The sequence below is a fragment of the Exserohilum turcica genome (genome assembly GCF_000359705.1).
Source record: "Exserohilum turcica Et28A unplaced genomic scaffold SETTUscaffold_12, whole genome shotgun sequence".
Lineage (NCBI taxonomy): Eukaryota > Fungi > Ascomycota > Dothideomycetes > Pleosporales > Pleosporaceae > Exserohilum > Exserohilum turcicum.
The window spans coordinates 1,634,839-1,653,263 of NW_007359937.1; the positions used below are offsets into that span (position 1 = coordinate 1,634,839).

General features: G+C 55.7%; 3 protein-coding genes across 3 annotated transcripts; all 3 read left to right on the top strand.

Moving 5' to 3' along the window:
• Positions 1–2,829: 2,829 nt before the first annotated feature.
• On the top strand, positions 2,830–7,893 carry SETTUDRAFT_159501 (uncharacterized protein; the record flags this gene model as incomplete). The annotated part of the gene is made up of 1 exon (XM_008024639.1): positions 2,830–7,893. The coding sequence occupies one exon, from the start codon at positions 2,830–2,832 to the stop codon at positions 7,891–7,893; it is 5,064 nt and encodes a 1,687-aa protein (XP_008022830.1).
• Positions 7,894–12,700: 4,807 nt separating this feature from the next.
• Positions 12,701–15,592, top strand: SETTUDRAFT_167663 (uncharacterized protein). Its single transcript, XM_008024640.1, has 2 exons — positions 12,701–13,461; positions 13,514–15,592. Exons 1-2 carry the CDS (start codon positions 12,964–12,966, stop codon positions 15,317–15,319), a joined length of 2,304 nt encoding a protein of 767 aa, XP_008022831.1. The 5' UTR covers positions 12,701–12,963; the 3' UTR covers positions 15,320–15,592.
• A 429-nt stretch (positions 15,593–16,021) lies between these two features.
• Positions 16,022–17,576, top strand: SETTUDRAFT_159503 (uncharacterized protein; the record flags this gene model as incomplete). The annotated part of the gene is made up of 2 exons (XM_008024641.1): positions 16,022–16,549; positions 16,632–17,576. 2 exons carry the CDS (start codon positions 16,022–16,024, stop codon positions 17,574–17,576), a joined length of 1,473 nt encoding a protein of 490 aa, XP_008022832.1.
• Positions 17,577–18,425: the final 849 nt, after the last annotated feature.

Consider the following 18,425-nt stretch of genomic DNA (forward strand, 5'->3'; position numbering starts at 1 on the left):
TGGCAGCAGAAGAGGTGGTTGTTGGGCGCAGCTATGCTTTAAGGGTCTGCACACGATACACAGCAATGAGGTCATGGGCGGTCGTTAGCGGGCAGCGCCTTGTTGGGCCCGTCGCTCGTGCGAATGTTGGGGTGGAACATGTACAGGCACAGTAACGCGACGTGCACCAGACGCGCTGTTTGTCAGCCCAGGTGGCGTGAGCGGAGACTTTTGCAGTGCTGTGGCGACCCAAAGCGTGCGCGTGCAGCCAAGGATGCGTGGTTGGACAACACCATGGCAAGACATGGCCGCGCTGCAACGAAACTCGTATGAGAAAAAGGAGTCTGTCGGGTCTGGAAGGTTGAGCGTGCAGCGGCATGGCCGGATGGGCAGGCTACACGAGATGCGGCGTGCATGTCGGCGGCAGCACCACGCTGCGAGTGCGAAAGCGCGAGGAAACAATATGGCCCGGTGGTCTCACGAGATATTCATGATGAAGATGCAAACATGCCATGTGCAGTGTTGAAATGGTGTCTAGCATTGATGTGGCTCCACTGGTCTAGGTCCAGGTATACGCAACCTTGGGGTGCTGAAGAGGTAGGCAGTTGCAGCGTGGCGTTGCAGTGCATGCTGATGGGTTAGCTATGTCGAAGAATGGCTCAAACGGACAGCATGGCAAATGAGGCCAAGCAGGTAGTTGGGCGGCTCGTTGCATGTGGGCAGCGCCATGTATTTACGTCTTCCATGGTGTTGCAGAAACAAGAGATTCGACGTTGGGAAGCGCGGCGGGGCCAAGAGGTTTAGAGCAGGGCGTGCTAAGTGTACCGGTGCCAATTAGCAATACCTCAAAGTGGTAAGCTATCTGACAGGTTATCTGACAGGTAAGCTTATCATGACATGCCTTGCCAGAGGACAGCCGGCCGTGTCGCAGGTATTGGGGTGCGCTCATGGCAGGGCGTGGCATGGGAGGGCAGCTGGCCCCAACGCAGTATACATTAGGCGAGGGACCCACTGGGAGGCATACGCGGTATATTGTGGTAGTGCACAGCGTTTGTATAGTGGGCGCGAGGCGGACTGGCGCTACAAGCAAGAGGACAGAGAAGGTTGGATACGAGGAGTGGGAGCAGCGGTGGCCGGAAGGGTGTGCAGCCGACCCGATGGTGTTGGGCGGTGGATTGCATGACTAATCGGCGAGGGTCCGGCTCTGCGAGGGGCAGCGTTGGTGCCGGGGCAGCCGTGGGAAGGGACATGTTTTTGGCTCGTCGTGTCAGTGTGTCAGTGTCAGTGAGTGCCAGTGAGTGTCAGTGAGTGTCAGTGAGTGTCAGTGTGTGTCAGTGTGTGTCAGTGTGTGTCAGTGTCAGCGTGAGGGTGATGTGTGTGGCTGATGGGGGACGGTGCACCGCCACAGCCTGCGGCGGCTTGACATGGCGATTGTACTCAAGTATATGATTGTGATTGTGATTGCGCGGGGCTGGGCTGGGCTGGGCTGAGCTGACGAGCACGAGAGCCGAGGGCGCGCGGCCATGTCGCCATAACGGCTGAGGTGCAGATGCAGCCGTTCGCAGCAAATCACGCGCCGCCCTGGAGCGGCATGCCACGCTTCCTCGCACTCCCGCATGCCTTGGAGATGCTGCCAGCCCATGACTTGGCTCGCTACCCGATTACCTAAAGCCCGCACATGCTGCCTACATGGACATGGACATGGACATTACATGCCAGACACAGCGTATTGCCGCCGTATCCATATCTGCTGCACGCCTGCACGCCTGCACGCCTGCACTCGCCAGCCAGCCAGCTGCCCGCGTACCTGCATCCGCCCGCCCGTCGTCGCATAGCACATAGTAGACGCATCGGTACAAGTACATGTGTACTGCAGACAGCACATGGGCGACAGCAACAGCGCCCGAGTAGACGTGCAGGCACAGGCACAGGCATGGTCGCGTAGCTGCGGCGCCGGGCCCGCTCCCGCGCCTTGGATCGACGGCATACCTGCAAGAGGTACCGACAAAGGAGCGTACGAGCTGCCAGTGCCAGTGCCAGTCAGTGCCAGTCAGTGCCAGTGCCAGTGCCAGTGCCAGTGCCAGTCGTCGCCCGCCCCCAACAAAGCCCCGACGACGTTACAGCTGGCAGCGTCATGTCATGCTGTGACAGCGCCCTCCTCCAAGATTCCCCCCCTCCCCTCGCCTTGCCTTGCCTTGCCTTGCCTCGCCTCGCCTCGCCCGACGCCTGCCCTCCGACCCCCAGGCAGCGCCGCGTCCAATCTCGACAACCCTTCGCACCCTCGTCGCCCACTAACAAGCTGCCTTTCTCGACGCCGCGCGCCCATCCCCCCCCTCTCCTCCCACCACCACTTCAGCACCACCACCACCACCATCATCATCATCATCATCATCATCACCATCTTCTCCGCATCCACCACCACCACCCCGTCGCCCACCACCACCGCCGCCGCCGCCGTCGCTACCGCCGCCGCCAGCCTCGCCCAATCGACGTCCCCGCCCGCTGCTGGCTGTCCTCAATCCCCCCCCAGCGCCATTGACACTGCCCAGCCTCGGTTCGTCGCCGCCGCCGCCGCCGCCCTCGCCCTCACCCTCGCTCTCGTCCGCGCCGCCGCTCGCACCGCCGCCCGCACCGCCAGCTGCTAGTGCTGCTGGTGCTGGTGCTGGCGCTCTTCTCCCTGCCACTGCCCTGCTGTTGCTGCTTCTCTTGCTGTCGCCGCCTCTGCTTGCTGCCACTGCCAATACCGCCGCCGCCGCTGCTGGCCTGCGAGCCCGCGCGCGCAAGGGCGCATACCGTTGCTGATCTGCTCACCACTCAACGGCACCACCCGCGCGCCCCCAGGGTCCCGCCATGCATCAGTACATCCCCCCGCCGCCGCCCCAGCCCTCGAGCACGCCCGCTGGCCACATCGCCCTCCCCCCGCCGCCCCCGCGACCAACGCCCTATAGCAGCCTCGGCGGCATCCCCATTCCTCCTCCCCCGCATGTCGCCAACAACTGGGGGCCCCCGAGGCCCCAGTACCAGCAGCAGGGCTACGACCCGGGCCAGTATCGCAACTACCCCCACAACATCCCCCCGCCGCCTGGCCCTCCGCCGCCCCAGCAGATTCCTCTCGAGCGCGAGCCGCCTCTGACCTCGGCCACGTACATCCCCGGCGGCGAGTCGTTTGGCCCAGGCGTCGGCATCCCCCCGCTGCACACGTCCAGAGGCTACCCAGAGCCCTACTACCGAGACGACTCCCACTCGGCCAACACCGACGCCCCGCCCCAGCCCTTTGCCAGCACCCTACTCGAGAGCGTCCAGAGCGTGCAGTATGGTGCCAACAATGCCTTCAACGTGCCGCCCACGCCGAATGCCCGGAACAACCTCAACATCCCCACCGACCGCACCCAAGCCTATGACTCGCCCGGCCCACCAACGGCAACCCTGCAGAACTCAATGATGCAGAGCCACGGCAGCGTCTTCCACCGCCCAGAAAGCAACGGCACCACACCCATCTCCCCCCATGATCCCGCCATGCAGTGGCCTGCCGAGCGCGTACAGCAATGGCTGGCGAGCAACAACTTTTCACGAGACTGGCAGGAGACGTTTCGCACCCTGGGGCTCGAGGGCTCCAAATTCCTCGACATTGGGCGCGGCCACGGCAGCAAGGGAAACGTCGCCATGATGCACCAGGTCATCTTCCCCCAGCTGGCCAAGCAATGCACCGCAAGCGGCACCGGCTGGGATCAAAACAGAGAGCGCGACGAGGGCCGCAAGCTCCGCAGGCTGGTACGCGGTATTGTCGAAAACGGCACTACCAGCACCTTTCGACATGCGCCGCCACGGTCGGATACGGGCATGACGAGCGCAGGCACCGAAGGCACCGTGGAGAATTCACCCTACCTCGGCTCGCGCGGCATGGACTTTGGCTCGACGCCCACAACGGCAGGCAACGGTGAAGAGAGCCCCGGCCGCCAGCTGCTGGTGCATTCGCCTGGCGCCGCGAACCCTCCCAGGCGCATCTCTGTACAGCAGCGCAACTTTACCGTCCCTGGCCTCGGTCCAACGCCCGACTTTTCAGAAGGACCCGCGCGCAGCCCCTACTCGCGCGAGGTCCTCCAAGGCCTCGACATCAAGCCCGTCCGACACAGCCCGAACACGTCTTCTGAATTTGGCCCGTCGTCGCTGGGCACGGGAAACCACCGTCAGGCCAGCCCGCAGCATAGCCCAGCGCTGCAATCCGCCCGCCTCGCGACCAACGGCCAGCTCAGCGCAGGCCCAACCTCCCAAGGCTCCCGCTACTACTCGCCCCACAATCGCGTCAACAGCGCCGAGTCGATCAACTCGACCTTTGCAAACACGGGTTCAGGCCCGCCCTCGGGCAGGTCGTTTGACGGCCGCTCGGAAAGTCGCAATGAGAACCGCAAGAATGGATGGGAAGGCACGCGATCCAACACAATGCTGGACAACATGCCCACCAGCGCCAAGGAGCACGACAAGGGGTTTTTCAAGAAAATCATGGGCGGGAGGAAGAAGGAAAACCATCCGTCGGGGGATGATACTAGTCTAGATTCGCCGACCAGCCCGGCAAGCCATCGCACTCACCCCAACGGGTCCCTGTTTGGAAAGTCCACCATGAACTCGAGTGAAACATCGCTGAACGAGCGCCCGCCATCCCGACGCTCTGCCCAGACCGACTCGGACAACCGCGCCGCCGGCCGCGGCCACGGCCACGGCAAGCACGATCGAAGATATGCCTTTGTCACGCCCGATGGCTGGAACTATCGCCTAGTCGACATCACAAACGTGGATTCGGCGGCTTCATTACGGACCCTATGCTGTGAGGAACTAATCCAAGGGCTAAGTCAGATGCCCGGCGTCGAGCTGCACCTTACCGTTCCCGGCCAGTATGAACACGATCGTCCCCTCTCCGACTCGAAGCTGCTGAAGGCTCGGTCGCAATACGGGAACAAGGTCGGTGAGTTGAAGATCTTTGTGAAAATACCCCAAGAAGGCGCGGCTTCGTCTTCTTCTGGGCTGGGTGTCTCGCTGTCCCAACCATCGGCCAAGGCGGCGGCGGCGGCCGCCGTCGACGACGATGCCTCCCAGCTCGACTCGCCTGGTGCGAAATCGGGAGAATCCACTCTGGTCCCAGACAAGAGCGCAGCTCTTCGCAAAATGGCAGAGAAGAACGAGCTTCTGCCTAGTGACGCGGCCGACCGGTCGCATAGCGGTAATAGCAGTAGCAGCAATGGCAGGCCACCAGAGTCGCCCTGGGAGCCGCGCGATGACTTGGCCGAGGAAGAGCGTCGGAAGCTGCTTGAAGCAGCCGCAGAAGAGCATCGACGCGAAACGAAGCGGAAGCAGGAGGAATATCTCAAGTCGCGTTTCCCCAGGTCCAATGGCCACAGTCCTGATCTGACTCCCGCTGCAAGTGACAGCCTTGGTTATCGAAGCCAACGGGTTATTGACTTTGATGAACCGCGCGCGTCGCCTTACGAGGACCTCAAGAAGCCCTTTGACGATCAACAGCGCAAGCCCAAGCAGCTCGTTCCCTTGAGAGAGCCGCCGCCCGTGCCAGCAGACACGAGCACGCTTTTGAAGGCTAACTCATTATCAAGGAGCAAAAACAGGGGCTCGTGGCCAGAGAGCGACGACGGCCAATCAAAGCACCTTACGGTAGATTCACAGGGTGAGAAACGAAAAGCGATACCCCAGGGCGCAGGCGGGCTGGGTGGCATCGCGGCCGCGATCATTGGAGCAGGCAATCTAGGCGCGGGCATTGGGGCGGCCAACAGAGCACCCAACAAAGGTCCAGTACCTCCACCAAAAGATGACGCTTCACCAGAGGCTCTCCGACCCTCACAGCAGATACTGCAGGAAAATGGCTTCGGGGCCAGGCCCGGTTCTGGCAGGAACAGTCCAGGTGGGTCCCCCCGCAGCCCTGGCGAATTTACCATGAGCAAAGGCAATATACCGTTCAGAATACCTGACTATGAAGAAGCTTTCGGCGATGACGCCTCCTCGTTTGACCGGACAGACCTTGCCCTTTCGATGCCAAACTCGGCAGTCTCCAAGCCCAGGGACGAGCGCTCTCGGTCGCCAGGCCGCAGCCCTCACACGGCCGCAGCCCCGGACTATTCCCTTACTAGAGAGCCATCACGCGTGTCCATCTATGGCCCGACGCATGATTTCGAAGAGGCCAGAGTCTCTTTTATTACAAAGTCCCCCAACCTGGATCCAATGGATGCAGATGATGATGATTCTGATGACGGCCTGTTCCAAGCACCGCTCGCCGGACGAGCCGGTCCCCCTCCTCCTGCAAAAGACACTCCCGTTTCCCGAATGGCTTCGCGTAGTCGAAGGCCCAATCTCACACTCAAGACTCAAAGATCAAAGAATTCGCTAGCCCAGGTCATGGAAAAGTCTGCCGACCAGAGCGCGACTGGCGACCATGAGTCGCAGCAAAGCGACTGGCACCCTGAATCAGCTGCATCCACAACCTGGACCGACTCTCCAGACGACACCAACAAATTCTCACGCCGTGAATCGTTTGCCAGTGATGTCTGGGCAAACCGTCCCCCAGCCGAGGCCCTTGTAGACCACCTTGACGAGCTCTTTCCCAACGTTAATCTTGACCAGCCCATGCTTGAGGAGGAGGAGACAGATGCAATTGTTGAGTCAATCCCTGAAAACAAGCCTCTTCCAGCAGAACCTATCAATGCGAATGGAACTCTGCACCGCGGTGGTACTGGCCTACAGTCGATTGCCCAACGTAACATGCGCAAGTCGGGCGTGGGCTTGGGGCGCACAAAATCCATTCGTGAAGTCGTCAAGTCGCAATATCAGCCACTGGAAAACAGGCCTCTGCCAGCAGGACCATCACGCGTGGCTACCCTGCGCAATGGTGGTGATATTATAAGGAGAAAGTCTACAAAGATGTTCAACGCCAGGACTGAGCAAGTCCGCCCACAGCGTGGCTCACGACTCGTCATGGAAACAATACCCCAGGACCATCTACCCAGCATGCCGTCTCGCCAGCCAACGTTCAAATGGATGAAGGGTCAGCTCATTGGCAAGGGCACGTTTGGCCGTGTCTACCTGGGTATGAACATTACGACTGGTGAGCTGATTGCTGTCAAGCAAGTCGAAGTCAATGCCAAGGCCGCCGGGTCCGACAAGGACAAGATCAAGGAACTGGTCAAGAGTCTGGATCAGGAAATCGATACCATGCAGCATCTCGACCACCCCAACATTGTGCAGTACCTTGGTTGCGAGCGCAAGGAATATAGTATTTCCATCTTTTTGGAGTACATTTCTGGTGGCTCGGTAGGCTCATGTATTCGCAAGCACGGCAAGTTTGAAGAGAGCGTCGTCTCTTCTCTTACGCGACAGACGCTGCTCGGTCTCTCGTACCTCCACCGCGAAGGCATTCTGCACCGCGACCTCAAAGCCGACAACATCCTGCTCGATCTCGACGGAACATGCAAAATCTCCGACTTTGGCATTTCCAAAAAGACTGACAACATCTACGGCAATGACGTGACAAACAGCATGCAAGGATCGGTCTTTTGGATGGCGCCCGAGGTGATCCGGTCGCAGGGCCAAGGCTACTCTGCCAAAGTAGACATTTGGTCACTCGGATGCGTGGTGCTTGAAATGTTTGCGGGCAAGCGGCCGTGGTCCAAGGAAGAAGCCATTGGCGCCATCTACAAGCTGGGCAGCCTCAACCAGGCGCCTCCGATTCCCGAGGACGTGAGCCGAGTGATTGGCGTCGAGGGCCTGAGCTTCATGTACGACTGCTTTACGATTGATCCCATGGAGCGGCCGACGGCAGAGACGCTGCTGCGGGCGCCGTTTTGCTTTTCCGACCCCAACTACAATTTCCTGGATACCGAGTTGTATGCCAAGATCCGGGGGGCCTTTCAGTAGATGTCCAGGCGTTGAAGGATGGGAATGGGGGCGGATGGTTTTTCTGCATTTTGCATTTTGGTATTCACGCCCAAGGGAGAAAAAAAAGTCATTTGTTAGCGTGGTTGCATGATCAAGGTACTACTGTCTCTCTCTCACTGTTCTGGTCTCTGTCTATTGCTCTACTGCCCTCTCTTTTTCTCTCCCTTTCTACCTCTCCTTTTTCTTCTTCTCTTTTCTTCATCATTGTTTGCTTTCTTGGTTTCGGTTTGGAGACACATGTACGCTATGTTATGTTGGTTGGTTATATACCCAAGCTCTGGATTTCTTTTTTTTGTTTCGTTTTGTTTTATCTATTTTAGGTTTCTCCCTTTCGTTATCCTCATTACCATCATCAAATTACTCGATCCTTTCTGGAAATTTTCCTCTGTTTATGGTTATTCTTATTCTTGTTGCTATTTTTTTTGATTGCTTTGAACAGCGGGTGCAGGGCGCCGAAATAGAGGCCCCTTGTACCGCTGAGTCGAGTCTTGTCGGACAATCTTGATTTTATTTCCTTTGTTACACGTTTCAGAGAAAGAGAGTGTGTGTGAGAATAAGAGAGAGTAGTAGCATAGTCGTGGTCGCAGCAGTAGCAGCAGCAGCAGTAGTAGCAGTACTAGTAGTCGTAGAAGTAGAAGTTGCCATCTGTCAAGATGTTTACTTGCATGTCTCTTCTTCTCCTTTTCTCACTACTCTACTTGATTGTTTAGTAATTACTTCTTCTCCTACACACCCGTCCAAGTATCTCTATGGCTATGCGTGAAAAGAAGTATAAGACGTAAGGCATGAGGTATAGGAAAGTGGTAAAAAAGAAATCATATGAAGCTAGAATTTAACGCGATGCATATACGTCCTTGGTTATACGTACGCATGTATACATACATACATATATACATATACGTGATAAATCTCCCATACTCTCTTTTCTCTCCTCCTCATCATCAAACATAACAACCAACCCATACCAATCCACGTAATACCAAGGACCACGAACAACCAGACCTAAAAAAAGATTCATCAATCACGATTCCCAAAACTAGAAAAACGAAGAGAGAAAAAAAAAACTAAAAAAAAAATTGGTTCTAGACACCTGTCATGCTTACTTACCCGCTTCCATCCTTACCCGAGTCTTACATGCCCAAGCCCCCCCCCCCCTGCCTAGCTCCAGGGCTCCAGGGCTCCAGAGTTCCAGAGTTCCACAGCCCTAAGAAAGTTTAATCCATGATTACAAAAATACACACACACACACACACACATAGACACGGAGAGAGGGAGAGAAAGAGAGAGAGAGAGACAGAAAATCAATATCACGTCAGCGCCAAGACACAAGACGCGAGACACTAGATACGAGACACGAGACACGAGACATAAGACGCAGCAAAGCGCCGCAAGGAAAGAAAATTATTTCATTTTTTTTTAATTTTGCCAAGGGAGGGAGGTTACATGATTTTGAAAAAAAAATCAACTAGTGTAGAGGATTGCCATGTATGTATGTATATATGTATGTATGTATATATGTATGTATGTATATATATACATGTGTGTTAAATTTCAAATGTCAAATGTCAAGTGTAAATATATGCAATATTCATCCATTCATCCATTCATTCATTCATTCATGAATGTATGGATGAATGGATGGATGAAAGACCAAAATGACGCATTACAAAGATGATGATGATGATGACCAAGATGATGACGGGTTACTTGCCCTTGATGACTGGTTGGTTACCAATGATGACGGGCAACCCATGATGACGGGCACCCATGCTAAATATTTGCATGATATAACCATGAATGTAACGGCCGGATACCAGGGGTGGGGGGGGGGAAATGAGGTGAGAAGTTTAAATATTAACGGTGTTTGAAGAGTTTTTTTTCTTCTTGTTCTTGTTCTTGTTCTTCTTTTTCTTTTTTTTGCGGGTCTTTTATGTACTCTTTCTGTTTGGCGTCTTCGTTTTCGTTGAATTAGGTGCGACGAGGGGCGGGATTGTTTCTGCTATTGTTGGTGTTGTTGGTGGTGTTATGGGGAGGGTACTTAGTGGTGGGATTGGATAGGTCGGGCAGGTGTGGCGAGTCTGATGTATGTATGTATATATGTATATGCTTGTGTATAGATAAATAGATAGACGAGTGTATGTAGATCTATGTAAGAATGATGACAAAGTACATGTATGGAACAGGGATTCAGCTAGGTAACATGTACAGTACGTCGATTAGATGGTTACTAGGGAGGGATGTATACCATGAGATTATTGCTGGAAATACTACATAGAATACGTACAGAATATTTATTCGCTTTTTGTGATTACCCTGAATACATCCTCACACTTGCGGGTTGGTACAGACTGTAGGGTCGTAGTGCGTGGACGCGACTTGGGAATCCTTGGGTTGTTTTCGGCTGAGAGTGCAAAGTGCAGTGCAGTGCATATCGGTACGCACGTAAGTAGATGCAGATACTCTCATGTGGCTGGCGTCGGGTATATTCTTGGAGAAGGCGAGACTAAAGGTGGTGCAAAGTTAAATTTAGCAGCAGTTCATCTACGCAATGCGTATCTGAGTAATTAGGCTCCGAGTAAGTAGGCGTTTGGTCAAGGACTCCCTAGGACTGATGGTAGTAGTAGTCTCGGGGGGCTTGACAGGAATAGGGATATCCTTGCGTGTTGGAATGCTAGGTGTTGTGGTGGCTGTGGAGGTGCAATTCCGGGGTAGAGAATCTTTATGCTGCCAGTGTAAAGGGAGGGGGGGGGGGTGAGGCCAGCGTACGTGCATCAATGGATAATAGTGGAAGCCATGACTTATGGGCTTGTAGGCGACTTTGGTCAAGGCCGATTCATGTAGGTATAGAATGTAGTAGACGAGCAGGTGGCGCTAGATCTAGGCCATTGTAGGCCAGTGTTTAAGTTGGTTCAGGGTGAGCCAATGACTTTGTCTCGAGCCATATAGCTGCTTTGGGTTAGGGGCAAATTCAATAGTGAGATTTGGCAAAGTTACGGCAGCGTACCGAGGGGGCGGACAGCTTGGAGAGTGTTGGCAGTATCTTTGTGTAAATCAGTGGGCAGAGAGTAGCAAGGTGAAACGGCGGGCCAAGATTTGGCAAGGCTGAAACTGGCAGCGCTATTGAGCAAAAGCCTGCTGGAGAACCAAGGGCGGACATGGTCGTGGCTTTTGACTATTGAATGAAATGCTCGCTACGAGAGCCAAGAAGGGCGAGGTTGTACGGACGTATAAGTAATGAATGTCGGGTTGTTGAAGGGCGGAAAGCGATAGGTGAGTTAGCAGCATGGCGGGGGGGGGGCTAGGCTAGGCCGACTGGCACACGACATGGCAGATTGAGGTGGCGTGTGGAAGCGGGTCAGAAGGCGCACGGAAGCGTCTTTTTGCGGGAGAGGATTAAAGTCCGATGGTTCATGGAGAATGCGAGTGGGCGTGGACAGTGGCGGCGGATGCATGTGAGCGTGTGCGCAGTGGATGAGTGGACCAAGCCTGTTTTGATGTCATTGCATAAGATGGGGAGAAGGGCTGCACAGCGCACGGGCCAGGGCGCAGATTGGCCGCCTATTTCCGGCAACAGGGCAGAGTCGTGGGCGCCTTGTCCGAGGAGAGGCAACGGCAGCCGGGGGTGGATGTATGTATGTATGTATTGTATAGATGGGTAAGACGGAGATGGCCGGAGTGCAAGGGTCGAGGTATGGAGTCTGTATGGATGCATGTGGATGGGTACATGTATGGAGCAAAAGCTTCGAGGGCGTCAAGCACGGCGCCATGTGGGAAGAATAGGAGTCGGAGAGATGGAACGGCGGGCAGGACATGGAAGGCGTCGACAAGTGGAGGCGAGTGGTGAAACGGGCCATGGTTGGTTCGTGGATTAGGCCGACCAGCTGGCGCAACATGGCCCAGGGGAGAAGCGAGCCGCGCCATCTGGCCGTTTTGGGGCAGGGGAAGACAGGCCAGGTCGGGGCAGGACAGACGGCCGAGATGAAGATGGCCAGCCACGGGCGCGCGTCGCTGGCCCGGGGCGTGCTTAGTGTAGGCGTATTACGTATGCGCGTAATGTGTAGTGGTGGTGGTGGTGTGCTATAGGGAAGTAGAGCACACTTAGGTGTGGAGTCGAGTCCATGTATGCGTGCAGCCAGGCAAATGCAAAGGCGATGGGGGAGCGTGGTGGTGGACCGCGCGTGGTTCTTCAATGGGGGCGTGCCTGGGGGGAGGGAGTCAAGGTGGCTGTGCAGGCGTGCTGGTGGCGTTGAGCGGCTTCCATGAGGCGAGGGCGGCCGTGATTGGCTGGGGCGGTGATTGCGTCGACGACACCTCGCCGCGTGCACGCAGCCAGCACTGACGCCGTGCACATGGCCATGTCTGTCTGCGTCTATCCATCAGACGACGCCGGCGTGAGCGCCTCGCCACGGTCAGCAGCATCATATTACTGCTGCTCGATACGACGACGCCTACTGACTGGACACTGCCTGGGCGTACCTACACCTACTAGCACACGCTCGGCGGCGGCGCCAGGCCTGCGACAGGCCATCCGCTTGCAGCCAAGTCAGGGGCAGCCCGTGCGGATCGCTCGCCGCTTGTTGTTTTGGGCCCGCCCGCCGCTCCACCGCCGGCGCCCGCCCAGCCAATCAGCGCCGCCCCCAGCCGCTCATGGCCGCGAATGCCCCCCCCCCCTCCTCGACCGCCGCCCGCCCAAATCGGCAGCCAACCGCTCGCTCCCCAAAGCCCGCGCAAGCACGCTCCCATGGCTCGATATATCATGCCGCCCGCCCGCCCGCCCCTTGTCCTCCTGCACGCCTCTCTGATTCCTCGTTGTCGTCGTCGCGCGTCGAGGTCTCTTCGTACTCGCTTTTTTCTTTGCTGACCACTGGGCCCTTGTTCCCACGGTCGTTACGCTCATTTGCCTCCGTTTTTAGTTTCTCACTTCTCCCTTGTCCCTCCCTCTCCTTGACTGCTTCCCTCGGATCCCCCCGCCTGTCGTTCCTGCCCCCTTCATCCGCAAAGAGAAAGAAGAACTAAAAAAGAAGGCGCCGTGCCGTCCCCTTCCCCAACATGGCCAGCTTCAGCAAGCCTGCGAGCATCATGCCCATGCTCTTTGTCCTTTTGTCGCTCCTGCACTTCACTCTAGCCTTCCAGCATGGCCACCATGCCCGCGCATTCCCCGAACAATTCAGCGAGAAGCTCCCAAACCTCGAGGACCACATCAAGCGCCAGTCGTCCAGAGGCGTCATTGCTATTGTCGGAGTATGCAGCACCAACTACGACAAAACCACGGGCAAGTGCAACCCCGGAAGCACCGCTGCGCCCCGTCTCGAGCTTCGTCAGCTGGCCCAGAACACCGATGCCTACAACCTGTTCCTTCTCGGCATGCAGCGCTTCAAGGCAATGGACAGGAACGACCCCATGTCCTACTACGCCATCGCCTGTATCCACGGCCGTGCCTTCATCACCTGGAACACGTTTGGCCCCCTTGTGAACAAGGCTGGTTTCTGCCCCCACGTCATGACCATCTTTGCGAGTTGGCACAGAGCCTACAATGGTCTTGTCGAGGTATGTTGCGTCGCCTACTTGTGCAAGCTACCATCATCTAATTCTCGCCCAGCAAGCTTGGTACAGGTGCGTCCTCGAGATCGTCGAGGAGTTCCCCCCCAGCACAAGACAGCACTGGAGAGACATTGCCGTCAACCTCCGCATGCCCTATTTCGACTGGGCTCGCAATCTGCCCCAAAATGTTCCTACCGTCCCCACGCTGCTGCGCGACAAGACCATGCCCGTCAGGACGCCACGTGGCGACATGACGATTGAGAATCCCCTCTACAGTGCCAAGTTTGGCGCGTCCATGCCCCCGGAGATGGGTGGAACCCCATGGAACAACTTCCCCGAGACGCTGCGACGCCCCGTTGGCAACCCTACCCGCAGCAATAACAACGAGATGAACGGTCGTTTCGATACGATGCGCATCTCGCTGCGTGACCGTGTCTTTGCCCTCTTCGCCAGTAAGGCGCCCGTGGGCGCCGCTACCACGGCAGCCATTGGTGTCCGCACCGACATGAGCGGCAGCGGCGTCGACAGTTACGAGGCCATCCACGATGTCGTTCACAACTTGGCTGGCGGTGAGTCCGGTGGCTACATGTACTACTTGGACATTGCTGCTCATGATCCCCTTTTCTATCTCCACCACTTCAACATAGACCGTTTAACCCACATGCACCAAATGATCGTGCCCAACACGTGGATCCTCTCCGGTCCCGTATCGCATCCCATGGCCCAATGGCAACAGAATGAGATGAAGAACAAGTATAGCCCTCTGAAGCCATTCACAAAGGACATTGCGGGCAACTACTTCACTTCAGTCGACGTTATTGAGACGCGTACTCTTGGATACTACTACCCCGAGACCAGCGACAGGTCCTACCAACAGACGGTGCGCGCCATCAACCAGCTTTACGGTACCAACGGCAGGACCTTGAGCAAGCGCGACGGTGATTACACGCCCTCTGGCCAGTACCTTGGCCGTCCTATCAAGGAGGGCGAGTACCACACGGTTCTGTCCGTCATCGCCAGCAAGTACGCCATCGCCGGATCCTACACTATCCACTGCTTCGTTGGCAAGCCAGATAACTCGACGTCTAAATCCACATCCAACTCGACTGCCCCCTACCCCGTGCATAACTCAACCCTCTCGGCCAGCATCTCGGTTGGTGGCTTGAACATCTCGGCCAGCATCGGCTCGACCACCCCTGTCTACGGTTCCTACACGTCCGAAGTCATGTCGGACCCGGACGATGCTCCCTATGACCCATCTACCGACCCTACTCAGGCCCCCAACTTTGTTGGTTCCTTTGGTGTCCTCGGCGGCATGATGGCCGGTGGCGGCAATGCCTCTCAGCCCGTCATGACCAAGGGCTCTATCCCCTTGACTACGTGCCTGCAGGGTAAGGTTGCCTCTGGCGAGCTCCAGTCTCTGACTCCCGAGCACATTGAGGCCTATCTTCAGGAGAACCTCTATTACAAGGTCATCACCCAGGATGGCGAGGTTGACGCCGACTCCATCCCCCACCTGCATATCAGCGTTGCCTGCACCAAGGCCAAGCCTGCCGCCTCGGATGACGAGCTCCCTGACCTGAGCGCTCCTTACAAGGTCCTCCCCAAGGCCACTGCCCATCTCCCCGCCGGAAAGCCATTCACCTACGTCCCATCTGCTATGGACATTATTCTGCCCGAAGACCAGGGCTACGACCTTCCCAGCAGCGATGGCACCACGCCCAACCCCAGCCACGGCGTCTTCCCCAAGCCGGCCATGATGCCCTGGCAGGAGTCTGGCTACTGCTACAGCCAGCAGACGATTGAGTATGTCGATGAGGGAGGCAACTTCCTATACCGCCGAATGGGCTCTGGCGGCAATTAAATGTTGGCTTTTGGGCACAAGGCCAAGTGGCGGGGTTGGCTGCATCCAAGAGATTTTGGGGGGGTTTTCCTTTTCTTACATAATACCTTTTGAATGTGTATCGCCGCAACGAAAGATCTTCTTTCTTTTGTATAAATAACCTTTGATATCCAAACAAGGCCTGTTTTGTCGTTTCGGTCATGTACTGTTGGGTCATGCACTGTTCGATGCTCGCAGCATGTCACTATACCATTTCCTGGCGTTTTAGTGTCGCAATCCAACGCCATCTTCTCCTGAACGCCTTTGTGAATATGCGTCTAGTGTGTGTTATGTCTGTACCTCGACGCATGCTTGTTCTGATTGGCTCCCCAGTCATGGCTAGCGCTAGCGGGGGGCATTTGCACACTCGGCGCGAGCAGCACATCACGGCAGTAGCTCTCATCCTGCTTGACTATGATTGTCTATCTCTAAGTAGGCGCCCCTCTCTCCTCAGGTACCCCAAGGTAGGTCACGTATACACCATACCATTCACATCCACGTCATTGCCTGTGCGCGTGCATACCGACAATGCCCGTGCCAACATGGCGTGGCCCTCTCTCTCTCTCTCTCTCTCTCTCTCTCTCTCTATGCAATGGCCCTGCCACGGCCATGTCGTCGTCCATCACAATGCTAATTGCGGCCCATAGAAATTCACAGCACCTCTCCCTCCCCTCTTGGTCCACCATGCCTGCCATGCTGGATGATCCAAGCGCGCCAATCATATTCCGGACATCAGGCGACGTGCCCTATCCTCCGCCTGGCGGCCCTCTGCCTGTAGGCATTGCGCCGTGTCAAGTCACGTTGCGCGACCGTGTCACCACTGCCACCATCATACCCTTCTCTGCCCCAAACCAGGTGCCCCTCACGCTGCTAGCTTACCTATGCGACCAGCTTGGCCGCGAAATCGAAAAGGGTGACACGTACCCCATGGTCGAGCCACTCCCGCTCGACAACTTCGGCCCGTACTGGTTCGGAGTCTTCGGTGCTATTATGTTGCTGGGCGAGGTCCACGACGGCCGTGAGCTCCACGAAATGGCCCGGCGAGGCTGCGATTGGGAAAGGGAGTGTCTGGGCAGCTTTTACATCAAGCCAAACTACCCCGGACGCTCGAGTCATGTGTGCAATGGCGGCTTTCTCGTCACTGACGCCTCGCGGAATCGCGGCGTAGGTCGCCTGATGGGCGAGACATATCTCGACTGGGCCCCCAAACTGGTGCGTTGTTTGCACACACACACACACACACACACGGCCGACACTCGTATACGTTCGCGCTGACCCATGAACCCATGTGCAGGGCTACACGTATTCCGTGTTCAATCTTGTTTATGAAACAAACGTTGCTTCTTGTCGCATATGGGATGCGCTCGGCTTCAAGCGCATTGGCCGCGTCAAGGGATGCGGAAACCTCAAGTCGTATCCAGGCGAGCTCGTCGACGCCATCATCTATGGTCGCGATTTGGGCCAGGACGACGAGTTTGTGTCCGAGGAGCGCTTCGACAAGATTCGTTTCTATTTGAAGAATGGTAAATACCCCAACGGCGCCGATCGTGCAGAAAAAAGCCGCCTCCGTAGTGCAGCGACCCACTACAAACTCACCCTCGGTAATGATGATGAGCCGGAAAAGCTATGGCTCAAAGGCAAGGAAGTCATTGCAGATCCCAAGCAGCAATATGAAATTGCCCAGGACATCCACCATAAGCACCATGGCGGCATCAACAAGACGACTGCCGCCATAGCCGAGCTCTACCACTGGGTTCGTATCAAGGAAACTGTCAGCCAGGTCATAAGAAACTGCCCGGAGTGCAGCGAGATGAACAAGGGCCTGTCGGCTATGCGGCAAGGCCAGAATCAAGCTCGCGCCGAAGCTCGTTGCGCCTCGACGTTTTCGAGTACTACCGCCTCGCAAAAGCCGATGCCGCAAACGGCATCCACCAGCCTGACCCCCACGCCGCCTAGTTTGTTTTCCCCGTCTCAGCCTCCTGCTTCCGTCCCGTCGTCATCGTCGGATTCACCGTCTACCCAAATACATGTCGCTCAGCCTGCTCAACCTACACATGTATTCCACCACCACCACCAACAGCCATTCGACCTGCCTGTTGATCCCGTCCTGATGGATGGTATACAGTCATCCGTTCCTGCTACCGATATTGTTAGGCCCGTCGATCTACCTCCTACATCGCCTTTTCTCCCCATTGCTGCCTCGACTGTAAATACTCAGAACGAGACGACGTTAGGTTAGAAGCGTTGTCTAGCTATCGCAATGGATGAGGGGACAGGGTGTGGGAGTCATGTGACCGAGTGGTCTTTACCCGTATATCGCCGTGGTTCATGTATGTATGTATGTATGTATGTATGTATGTATGTATGTATGTATGTATGTATGTATGTATGTATAGGAGTGAGCGTAGCCAGCTGGATTCGTGCGTGTTGCAAGTAGCGCTTTACGTGCTTGAGGCAATGCATGTGTCATGTGGATATGCTTTTTTACGAAAAAAAGAATCAAAGAAAGAAAGAGAGTGTTATCATGATACAGCGGGTTTTGTGTTGCGAGATAAAGCAAGTTTGCATGTACATGTACATGTACCTGCACATGTGTCTGAGACAAGAAATAAGAAACAAAGCAATAATGATTCGCATCCTCTGCCGTTTTTGAGTTACATCCATATTTGTATGTGAATCATGTCGCTGCTCTTTTGTCTGCATTTTTTTTGGGGGGGGGGGTGGGGGGTTGGTTTGGTTGGTTTGATTGTCGCCCGAGTGTACGTACATGGAGATGTATGTGCGAGAAATGAAATGAAATGAAATGAAATGAGGAATAAGTATTGGATAATAATTGTTGCAGAGAGAAGAAAAAGATAAGGTATGTTGTATGTTGTATGTGTCTTTAGAGGTTATGTAGAGTATTTCTTACGCTAGACTACAGTATGGATAACGTACTTATGGCGATTTATGTGTTGTGGATGGGCTTTCTCTAGGGTCCTTTTTTGTGTGTGTGTGTGTGTGTGTGAGAGAGAGAGAGAGAGAGTAGAGTCATGCGGGAATAAAATAGTGCTCATAAGGGTGAAGCTCGAGTTGATTACCAGGTGCA

Excerpts from the sequence above, each read along its gene's own strand:
- SETTUDRAFT_167663 (XM_008024640.1), top strand. The coding sequence starts at position 12,964 with ATGGCCAGCTTCAGCAAGCCTGCGAGCATCATGCCCATGCTCTTTGTC. Across the intron at positions 13,462-13,513 it reads CCTACAATGGTCTTGTCGAG|CAAGCTTGGTACAGGTGCGT; the intron begins GTATGTTGCGTC and ends ATTCTCGCCCAG.